The 12,102-nt window shown below is 34.1% G+C and overlaps 2 protein-coding genes across 6 annotated transcripts in view; one reads left to right on the top strand and one right to left on the bottom strand.

The window, feature by feature from the left end:
• Positions 1 to 11,783, top strand: part of LOC126851297 (calexcitin-2) — a 30,408-nt gene extending 18,625 nt beyond the window's left edge. Inside the window, exons 1-7 of one of the 2 annotated variants that reach the window (XM_050595077.1) lie at positions 3,057 to 3,205; positions 3,769 to 3,835; positions 6,931 to 6,983; positions 7,254 to 7,373; positions 7,749 to 7,863; positions 8,840 to 8,937; positions 9,033 to 11,783. In XM_050595077.1, the coding sequence (XP_050451034.1) occupies positions 3,778 to 3,835; positions 6,931 to 6,983; positions 7,254 to 7,373; positions 7,749 to 7,863; positions 8,840 to 8,937; positions 9,033 to 9,140 (552 nt within the window). In that variant the 5' untranslated portion in view covers positions 3,057 to 3,205; positions 3,769 to 3,777 and the 3' untranslated portion in view covers positions 9,141 to 11,783. Of the gene's footprint in view, positions 1 to 3,056; positions 3,206 to 3,768; positions 3,836 to 6,930; positions 6,984 to 7,253; positions 7,374 to 7,748; positions 7,864 to 8,839; positions 8,938 to 9,032 lie in introns of those variants that run through there. The other variant, XM_050595078.1, reaches the window with a different exon arrangement.
• The window catches only part of LOC126851291 (uncharacterized), a 77,633-nt gene that overhangs the window by 60,296 nt on the left and 5,235 nt on the right, over positions 1 to 12,102 (bottom strand). The window lies entirely within an intron of this gene.

Below are 12,102 nucleotides of genomic sequence, written 5' to 3'. Positions count from 1 at the left end.
TTATCTAATCAATTTTACTTCAGTAATTTTCTTCGTGAAATGCACAGATTGCATGTAACAAATGCGCGAAATTATTTAGAAACGACGAGCTCGTATTTTTTCGCTTGTATTTTACGTCGGGTTTGCCTTAAGCGTGACGACGAGGCTTGAGAAAAATATAACTACTTTTCCGCGTGGAAAAATGTTTCGTCGAAATACTATCAAGTTAAAAGTGCCGAGCAAATAAGTCAACATTTCGTGAAAAGCTTGAAAAGGAGCGCGCGATTCCTTATTATAGACTTCAAACAAAAGATGGACGAAGATGAGCGAAGCACTGTCCATAAACAGAGAAAATTGCGTGTCACGCGATATCATGCGAATAAATAATATGCTCCTGCGATTATCTCCAGCTGGATAAAATTTCAATCGCAGGCGAATTTTCTTCGAAATTAGAGCATTGAATCCGAATCTCTCGGCAGATTAGCAAAATAAAATGCATCATAAATTAGATGTGTTTTGTAAAAAGACTTTGGAAGGATTAATAGTGCTTTTTCCGGACAGGAAAAAAGCCTCTCTTGATCTCGGAAGGTGCATCAGATAAATGCAGATACATGACCATGATTTCGCGAAGTACATTACTTCAACGATTTTCCTTACACGTTTCTGAGAATTCGCGGAAATGATAAGTGAATAAATTTTATTAAAGTCCTGCGTTTTTAATATGTCATTTTTCAGTTGAACAATTTTATTGATGATAAAGCTACGTGTGAAAGATTCTCCGATTTTTGTAAGCAATTATGACATTCTTTTAATATATACATATAAAGAATTATATATTAAAAAAATTTTTAAATATCAATTTCCTTTTTCATATTTCTTCGATTATATCTTCTAAATAAATAACGTTATCTTTTTCGCTGCATGACTAAAAAGTACAATAATCTCTCTCTTGCAAATGATTAGATTATATAACGTGTTATTATATGCTATCCACATAATTGATATTGGCGTGTTGACGCACGTAGATAACGAGACTGCAGTGATAGCGATAACATTTTCGTCTCCATAGTGCAAGCGTATGCTTAAGCGACACAATAGTCTTTGCACCATGACATCATTGGGATCTTCGTACTCTAGTATACGATTCACACAACAACTATAAGGGATCTCATGAACGATACAGCATCATCGATATGTCGCCGATCGATAAATCGTATTGCAAGTCACATTGCAAAATTTAGAATCGAAACCAAAAATTTCAGTGAAAGTCGCTGATTAGCTTTAATTAAATTACGCTATATATGTATGTATATATATGTGTGTGTGGTATGCGAGTGGTAAGGTCAAGCGCGCTCATGTAGATTCCGTAAATATTCTATCGAATTTTAATTATCCGATAATGAACGCACACAAGTACTGCGTAGCTGCTTCGCGCGAACGCATTATTATTGCACGGGAAACTCGCGCATCGAATTGTTGATTTAATTAACTACTAGAATTAACTATTAAGCCGCGGGCAATAGATACGGAGCGTCGCTGCTCCGTACTCAATGCAGTCACTTTTGCCGCGTCAGTGTCATTAACCAAGCGCCCGATCATAAGATAAATGTACACGCTGGCGATTCCGTAAATAAATTGACGTCAAAATTGACCTTGACGCGGATATCATCGCTGATTTTAAAGCACGAAGTTAATCATTTTATGGGGATATAGCTCGGTGATTATCAACGCCGTTGCTACACAATCGTGATTACTTGAGGACATGTAGAAGAGATTTCAAGATAAGATCTCGCACGCACACACACACACACACTTCCTTGTATATAGATCTTTTGACTAATTTCAAGTCGATTTTTTTCTTAAAGAATTTTTCTTCGAAAGTTTAATTAGATATTTTCTTTTATAACAATTCGCATAATCTTCTGTGCTTTAACAGGAATTTAATTTGCATTAATTACCGCGGCGGCGTTGGCATCGAAACTATTTGGAATCGTTTTTACAGGCAAGTTTCTTGTATTAACGCGTTGCTAAAGACGTTGGTGACAGTAAATGAGATTTTAAGGATTCCATTATTCAAGAAGATACTTAAAAACGACAGACAAATTTTGTCTGACCGCGTTGAATAAAATTGCTTTCGCAACTGAGAACGTTTGTTTCTTCTATCCATACAAAAATTCAAATAAAATTTTGTACAATTTTGCGGAAGCTAACGTTAATATATTAAAGTATTTGCATTTTAATACATTAGATCAATATTTGACTCATTATTTGATATGTTGACATTATAGTATAATTATGTACGTTATTGAGAAGAAAAACATAAATCATTTTAAAATATATCATGCATAATTTGCGATAGTAATTAATCATTTTACAGATTATTTGAAATGAATTATATAGTGAATGATTTATCGTTAATATAAAATTAATAGCGTCAATAATAACAAACGGCACGGAAATGTTATTGATGTTAAATGTATGTCATTAATTTAATGAATATCCATTTATTATTTGACTGGATACCTATACGAATTCACTTTATATTCATCTTTCATTTCAATCATTGCTGATTGCACTTTAGAATACATCATTTCGCCGACAATTACTTCATTATTAATGCCAATTTAGCTTTCAAAGATCTTCGCTTGATCTTTAAATTAAAATGATTGATTTAGATTAAATGTCGTAATTAGAGATATGATTATAAATTAGGTATAATCTTGTATAAAGATTTTTAGTAATCAGAACTAGTAGAATTATTGTATCAACTCAAACTAGTGGCGCGTTATTAGATTCTGATTAGATTACGATGGTCTCGTTAGAGGGACGCATCTCCTTTAAAAGAAAATCGGGGTCGTTTATCGCGACATAATCGACAATTATCGACTGCCTTTATATAGACGAATCCAAAAATAAAAAAAAAGAAGGAACTCTGCGCGAAGCAACGCGTCACTTAGACGCCGTGATACGCTTGTGTACTTGCGATTGTTAGATAACTCGAATAATCGTTGCAGTGACGTAAAAAAAATTATTTGATGAAACGTGCGTCAGTAGGTGTTGGAATCGGGCGACTTATCGCTATTGAGAAAGGTTTTCTTGTGATTTCGAGAGATTATTATATAAAGACTGACGCTGTTGGGAAACATTACCAGTCGTTAGAAGAGAACTGCGCGGGAGAAAAAAGCTCTCTGAAACCCATTATTAATCGTTCTTCGCAATTTTAATCGTAAGCATGATTATGAAAAATCGGTTATAATTAATTCGCGTAATTAATTCTAGCGGAATGTCTCACGCGTTTTTATAGCAAACCGTTCTGAAATTTCATATTATTATATTAATTTTATTAATTATAGTATCTTGTTTATTGGAATAATTATAAAGTCAGTATTTTTTCAAATTATATATATATATATATTTGCAAATATTTTGAAATTATATTAAATGTGATTTTATATATATGCATATGTATATAAAGAAAAATATATATTATATGCAAAGACAAATTGTCTAAAAAATATTAAATTACCAATGTACATATTCAATATTTTAAAAAATTGTAAATCACATTGAATCGTCTCCGTATTCATTTTCATAATGACCTCGCGAATATCGGGCCGACATACAAAGTGGCCCGATATACATACAAGCGAGCAACGATTACTTTTTATTCTCGAGATAAAAGAAGGGTCGGTCGCTCGAGACAATCGACCCTGATCGTCACTCGATCGCGAACGAATATTAACACTACGTACACATCTAACGCTCTTTTCTCTCTACTTAACTTTGCAGGGTCCAAAGATGCCGTTGTCCGAGTTCCGCAAGAAAAAATTACTCTTCGTCTTCAACGCTTTTTTCGGTAAGTATATCACCACAAACAGTTAAAACTCTTTATACCAATATCGATTTAAAGACATTAATTCGCAAATTAACAGTGGCATTCTCTTATTAACGACGAATTAATGTAAATAAAACTTTTATGTTTCGTTAAATATTATGTTTATTTTATTGAAGGTAAATTAAATTCTCTTTAATATTTATAATGAGAAACCATCAATCGCTCGGATATTAAATAACGGTAAATAATAATGACGAGAAAAAGGAGTGTCAACCATATACTAAGAGGGTGATATTTTTAGTTTTTCAAACCCGATTTTACGCCATTCACTTATCAGACGGGATTTCACCTCTTCCTCGCGATTATTTATATTTCGCGTAATGATGGAATACACAAAAGTTCATCCGTACAATCTAAATTATTTTGTTTATTCGCGATGAAGAAAATTATCATTGTACTCTGCTCGTGTAATTTATTTCCCTCCACGTCACTATCTTAGAGAAAAGAATAAAAAGATATGTATCTTATGTGAATCATAATAAATAGCTTATATTAACTTGCCGATATATTGTGCAGTTATATCACTCAGATAGTAAAAAAATAATTATGCGCATCCCTGATAGATCTATCGCGTTAATTTAGTTTCGCCAGTCTTGTTCCAACTTGTGGCACTTTAGCCGTGATTTTTCTCTGCTGATACGGTTTAGTCCACCAAATGCGCTCGACAACGAGCAAACAGTTTTCCCCGACATTTCCAGATAACATTTACCGCCCCCGCAGCGCTCGTTCAACGAAAATCTCTCCCTTTCTCTTCCTCTCTTTCTCATCGCCCGCCGTTCTGCACATCTCGGTGAAACAAATCCTCATCGAGCGCTAACGTAACGAATGAGATGTCGCTTCTTCCCTGATGGCGTTTTCGCCATCCACTATACTCCGCATTCTCGTCCAGGGGGTTGTCTTGATTCTCTCCTAACGGACCTATTTCACTCGCCCTATCTCTCTCTCTCTCTCTCCTTCCTTCTCTCGCGCCCTTCGCGAAAAGCTGCGCAAGCCGTTTCGACACGAATGAAATACGGAGTTCGCCCGGGGGGTTGCTTTCGTGGTCTCTCTCGCGCCGCTCTTTTCGGGGCGGATGAAAACGGAATCGGGGTTGCGCACGCGAGCCGTTTTGCGGTCTCTCCGTGTGGTACCTATGTGTCGGCCCATTCGGACAAGAGCGAGGCAGGCTATGTGTGTATATCTATTTATGGTACGAACTATGGAGAAGATAAACAATGGACACGCCGCCGGCGGATCCGGCTAAGGGGTCGCTACGCCGCGTATGATGTGTGTACGTGTTCTAATTCTTCGAGCGTGTGCGTGAGTGAGTATCTCCCATCGAAGTCGTTTTAAGACTCTCGTAGCGTCATTTTTTTTTTTTTCTTTCGCACTATCTTTCAGGGAACTCACCATTCCGCGTATCGCGCCATATCAGATGTAATAAAATATAGAATCACGTCTCGAGCGTTAAATAAAATGTTCATTTATTTATTTATTTTACGAGATAAAGTTGTGAAAACTTGTTTGACCGCCAAATGGAGCTGATTTTTGTTTGCGTTAGATTTTAAATTGGAAATAATGTCATACGCGGAAAGTAATGTTATGAAAAAGTTATATGAGACTATATGTTATTACATCGTAGTTTTTCGCAGGTTGTTGATTTCGAATCAGCATTTTCGTAGTAAATTTATTGCTATAACTAATATAAAAACTTGTACTAAATTTTTACTGATTTCGTTTTTTTTTCTTTTTTGCGGTTTTGAAGCTATTATGCCTCTTCCAGGTCTCAGAGATCTTCAGCATTCCTCAAAACGCTCGCAAAAGCTTCATGCATCTTATTTAAAGGGCCTAATGGATGAAACGGCCGTGCCTCGTAGACGCGTTACAATGCATGCACGTGTTTTTATGATGACACATAATGTATAAATGCACCGTAATGTGCACCGGGTATAAAGCAGAACCGCTATGTACGCGCGTAGATCTACGTGTGGAGGTCACAAGCGTGCACACGCCTGGTAGCCCTTATTAATCCCTCATTTTCTTCTCCTCTTTGACCGCTTGGCGATTGGCCGCTAAACATATCCTACGGACGCTTCTGTGGGACTGATTATTTTACCGTGACCCAAGTGCGAAATGAGGGGGAGAGGAGTGTGTGGCGATATACTCGTATTTATGTGAACGATTATTTCTCGGTGTGATAATTTGGCCGATTCCATCATTTTCTCATTTTCTTTGTACTATTAATATTGTACGACAATTATTAATATTATTTGACAATTCGTAATATAATATAATATTATGAAAAATGATAATTTTACTTGATAATTTGCCGTTCTTTCTTTTCTACGTAATAACGTAGCAAGATTTCCAAGCATTCGTTCGCGCGAAAAAGTGAATGCGTTTTCTATTATTTGCGCCATCTTGCTACTAAACGTATTTATAAACGAGAGAATCCGTTTCATCGATTTTTAATCTGTCCACGGTTTCAGAGTTTTTGCAACAAGTAGTGCCATTAAAGGTAACCGGTTGTATATCCGGACGTTGTTATTAATTATTTTATCGTGCCCTCGGTTTGTCAACCGTCTCGACGCCGGATGCCGGGGAGACAATAAATTCTACCTCGTTGAATCGTAATCGGCTCTTAACAGGATTCCGGCTGCGGAAGCCAGGAAAGGGTGAAATGGTAGTTATCTTCCCCTTTTCTACAACAAAACGGGATTAATAAACGACGTGGCGAGCGGAAAGTACGAAGCGAAAACGAATAAAGCCGTGATGGAAGTGGGTCATCTCCAGAAAACTAACGATATCCGATCATAGCCAAGCGAGGCCAAAATCGAGTGGCATGATCGTTTATCTTGTCCTCTAAGCGAGAAAATGTACGTTGCTCTTCGGAAATGTTAGCGACAGCTCAGGCGGTCACATTTTATCCGAAATAACAAATAGTTGCGCAACAAAATTCAAGGAACAAAATTTTTTATATGCTGAATATAATTGAATTTTAAAACGAATCGTACATTTAAGTGAAGAAACGTATCAAGATATCAGATAACAATGTCCTGCTGTCCTTTCTTTCCCAGATGTTAATGAAAGTGGTACCATCGACATGAAGGATTTTGATCTCGCCGTCCAAGTAAGCGTACTGCATGTGTAAATTAATTCAATTATTTTTTTCGGTATCGCTATTATATTTTTTTTTTTTTCAAGTATATGAATAAATAAATACATTTATTTTATAAATCTTAGAAAAAAGTCTAATTCTAAAAATCTATTAGCTTCTTAAATTTGAAAGATTCGATTATTTAATTAATAATTGATTATTTTTATTTGCAATTTTCAATTACGCTTATAAATCAAGAATATCCAAGAATTCTAACTGATTCGCATTCTATTCGTATTATAGCGAATCTGCAATTCCAAGCATTGGAAACCGGACGATGCCACAACGCAGCATATTAAGAATACTTTGACTAAAGTCTGGGAAGGATTGCAACAACGAGCCGATGTCGATCAGGACGGACAGGTATAACGTTTAAATTATTCCTAACTATTTTAACTATAAAATCAAGTTACGATTTCTCTGATGGATTTTAGTACGTTTCTCTTTTATTCTTTACTCTAAAATAGCTTTCTGAATTTTTAGCATATTTCCGTCCCACTTTCTGTCTGCATTTATCGATTTTTAAAGTGTTTTTGCGTTTATAATTCTTGAAACAGTCTCTTAGCTGTGCTCGCTTGTGTATTTGCTTTTTACTCCGCAATCTAAAGGCATATTCCGCGATATTTCACGATATATGATTAAAATTTAAAACGACATACGAGAAACGCAGATATAGCTTGCTGATCAAAAGCGAATACGTATGTGGGCGCGCGATATTAACCGACGTGCATCTTATAGATCAGTCGAGACGAATGGTATTCGATGTGGGAAGAGTATGCGAAAGATCCGGCACACGCACTCGAATGGCAACAAACATACATGAATTTCATGTTCGATCTCGAGGATTCATCCGGTAAGTCTCGGCGAACTCATTCCCTCGATAAATCCGTTTATATTCACGTACCGGTTACGCGCAAACGTAATTCATTACGCATTCGCGTGGAGATTTCAGAAATAACTAATGTAAGCATAATTACTCGAGTAGAAAGTGACTTGGGGAGGAAGTATCATTAATTCTGTCTCCTCTCATGTAGTTTCACGAATTACAGTAAATACTTACTTAGTAAATACATCCCTCTCCCTGAGATTGCTCTGTTTCACAAACCTCGTTTCACTTTACCTTCTCAATGAATAGCGTTTATACAATTTATACTTATTTATATATATTTTTTCAATGCACGTGAAAATAAATATTTTATAGATAATTTTTTATATTTACACTATATTTTTTATTAGTACATGTATAACTTAAATGTTTCTAAGCATTTTTAAATTAAATGCTTTTATTTTTATCTTCTTATTTTAATTACAGTATATATTTTTGAAATTCTTTAAAATTTGATAAACTAATCGCGTTAAAAATGAATGACAGTTTCGGGAATGCGAGGGTTAGAAAGTCTAATAATAAATATCCCTTTCACTCATTATCCTTCATTCATTCATAAAAATTCCTATAATAATATACCTCCCTCCCGCCTTTGCATACAAAAAATTTCTCAGCATTTTTTACCTTCAGTCCCTTGTAATATATATATATATATATATATATATATATATATATATATATATATATATAAAACTATATATATAAAATATATATATATAATATAATATAATAATATAATATATATAATAATATAATATATATATAAAATAATATAAAATAAATATATAAATATATAAATAAATATATAAAATAAATATAATAATATAATAATATATAATATATATATATATATATATATATATATATATATATATATATATATATATATATATATGAAACGATAGTTTCACAAACTTGAATCCGATCTATCCCGTATCGTCAGGTGACGGATCGATCGACGAGACCGAATTCAGCAAGGTGTGCAGCAGTCACGGAGTTGACGAGGCCGAGGCACGCGAGGCGTTCAAGAAACTGGGGGTGGTGAGTATCAATCAAGCGGAAAGGAAAAGAAAATAAAAAGAAGAGGATAGCGTAACGCGGTATCGAGCCTTACAAAACTGTTTACTTCTTCGCAGGGTAAAGAAGTGACTCGCGAGAAATTCGCCGATCTATGGAAGCAATATTTCTGCTCCGACGACCCGAACGTACCTGGAAACTTTATATTCGGAAAGACTTCTTTCTAACTCCGCTACCCCGTGTAATTGAAAAAAACAAAAAAAACCGCGCATATATATATTTTACGCCAGGTTATTTTATGTAAACGTATGAATTGTTAAAGAGATAGGCGCAAAACTCGATGTAATCTACTAGTCAAAATTCTATTTCATTTATTGCTCTCCCGTGTAACCTCTCATATTGAAATAATATAATTGTAATTAAACGAGATCGCGAGAGGAAAGAGGAGAGAGGGGGAACTTTATATTATCTTCCTGCTCTTTATCGCCACTCTGCGTGTAGCTGCGGCATGTTTAAATCTCAGTTACTATTCTAAAATAACTTTGGTCAAATTAAACGAAATTTCGCGCAAAAATTATATTTTTACTTTTATTTACCTCGTTACCAAGTTTTTATTGTATGCGCGATTAATCGATATATGCAATACGCAATAAAACACAAAGTTAACGGCATCGATTATTAAATCTAGCTTGCAGTTTTTCCTTTCGTTGCTCTACGTAACACGTTGTCCCTTTAAACGGCATTTGCAACAATTTCCCAAACTATTAATTTCAAACTTCTCGTTTTCCACTTCTGACATTCTACACGGCCGAAATATTCCGAAAAATCTAACAAGGTGTATTAAATTCTTCGACTGCAAACTTTCCTACGCTAAATATTTCATAGTGAGTATGTGCTAGGATTAAGTATCTTTATTATCTTTACGGCGCATATCGATCCATCACCGCCGAAGAGCTAATTACGTCGTATAACGTGTAAATAAACGCCCTTGCGAATATTATAAAAATGGTTACGCTGTTTCGATACGCGAATAGAGACGCGACCGGCGATAATTTAAAAGTATATTTTTTCGTTGCATAATTTCGTCAAGTAAATTCAAGTTAAAGTCTCTCTTTCTTGTTACGGCGATCTCGTTTTGAATGCGTATATTGATTATAAAAGACACCCGATTGTACAATTCGCTGAAATTGATTTGCATTTGGCGCCAGAGAAAAAGCGAAGTTTCTCTCCGGTTTGCGAAAAGATATTTGGAGAATTGAAAAACAAACGGTATCCGTACTGAACACGCGTACCTCTGGCAATCATAGTATGTTTTTTCCAAAGCACTACGGCTTTCATTCGTTTCACAATACTTTAATATTGTCTTGTGCTCTTACGTAGCCTTTTTTTTTTTTGGTTTTAATTTGAATCGTTTTCTCTCTACATTCGAATATTTTCGCATTGTTGAAAAGGAGATTTGAATTGTACTACAAAAAGCTGTGCGTATACGAAAAAAAGGAAATCGTCCGGAAGAAATGTAAAGGATTGATAAACGCACGCTATTCGATTAACTGCTCTCCATGCAATGATGGGATTGTTGTTGCGTTGCGTTCGTATCAAATCGTGTACATCTGTACGTTAAATGAGAATTGAATTTTACACGGATGGTCAGTTCAATCAACTAACGATTAACTGGTGCCGTGTTGATACTTCACCGTTAATTGTTGTTCTGTTACAAATTTGTGACAAAACTTTCGTTGTGCGTATCTGATATCATTGTTTGTGTGATTGTATATTATTGTATAATTAAGAATACATTCGCGTCAAACGTATTATGAAATTAATAAATGTGTCTTTTGGGAATTAATGATTATTGTAATAATAAATGTACGTCATATAATAAGAGTAATCAAATTGTTTGCGAAAAATATAGGATTGTAATTTGCGTATTTTGCTTATTAATTTCTATCAGCAGATCATTCTATTTTACGGGACTGACAACGATAGAGAAATTGTATTCTTTAGATTCGCTTTAATTATCGATCACTGCCCGTAAAGAGACAAACATAACATATATCGAAACAGCAGTACGTTTAATCTATCGAGTGTGTAAATAATAATAAATCATGACGAATATTTTCCGTACTTGTTAGAAAGTAAATGTACTGAGATAATAATCCTTGAATTTTCTCGTTCGTCCGCCATAAGTCACATAAACATCAAATATATGACGCGGCTATAAGCAAGAGAGAAATACGAATGTAATGAAACACTCGTTGTCAATTGAAAATGTTCAGGCACGGATTAAGTGACATGTTAAATTTTAATGAAATGCTCAACAGCATGCAAAAATTTGTAATTGCAAAATGTTTTCATTTTTTATTTCAATTATCCATATGTGATAAGGAGATTATCGGTTAATAAAATAATTATCGGCAAATTTCTATTATATAATTTTCGATTCATGATTTATGAATGTTAAAAAATTATATCTATAGCTTATCTGATATGTCAATGCAATTTTTGTCAAAAATTTACGACTTTTTATCAATAAAAATTAGGTTGACTCCGTCAATTTTTTACATTTCATATTTTCTCTCCAATAATTGGATATTAAATTCTCTTTTTCGCAAATGATAATTTATGCATATTCTAAACAGAAGAATCAAAGTATCTTAACCTGTGCCTGTAGTATTGTATTGTATATGGTTTCGTGTTAACAGAAGCATTTACATGCTTACTTGTTGTAATAAACATGTACTATTCCTGTTCCTAAAAGATGCATATAAAAATATGTTATATAAATATCACAGCATGTCTCTATACGTGAGAGAAAATACGTCGACGAGAAAAAAAAATATAAAGAAATATATACTGTATAAAAATTAAAATTGAATATCTCTTTTTTCTTCCAACCCTCATCCTATATTATTTTTAGAATACATTATATGCATTGTACTAGCATATGTACGGTAAATTTGTCTAACTTGTATGTCATTACTGTAACTCAATAACTGCCATGAAATTATTACTATAATGGAACATAATAAATCATAGAAAGCATAAACAATCTTATATTATACAACTGTACATCCTTAAAAAACATGGTTAAATAAATTGTTGCATCCGTTGTCAATGGAAATTGCCTCTATTTATGATGTTTCTATCTTCTTTATTTACTTACTTATCTTATTTACTTATCTTACTTGA

The sequence above is a fragment of the Cataglyphis hispanica genome, chromosome 8, assembly GCF_021464435.1.
Source record: "Cataglyphis hispanica isolate Lineage 1 chromosome 8, ULB_Chis1_1.0, whole genome shotgun sequence".
Classification (NCBI taxonomy): Eukaryota; Metazoa; Arthropoda; class Insecta; order Hymenoptera; family Formicidae; genus Cataglyphis; species Cataglyphis hispanica.
The sequence above is the reverse complement of the archived record's forward strand: the minus strand, read 5'-3'. Positions and strand labels throughout refer to the sequence as shown.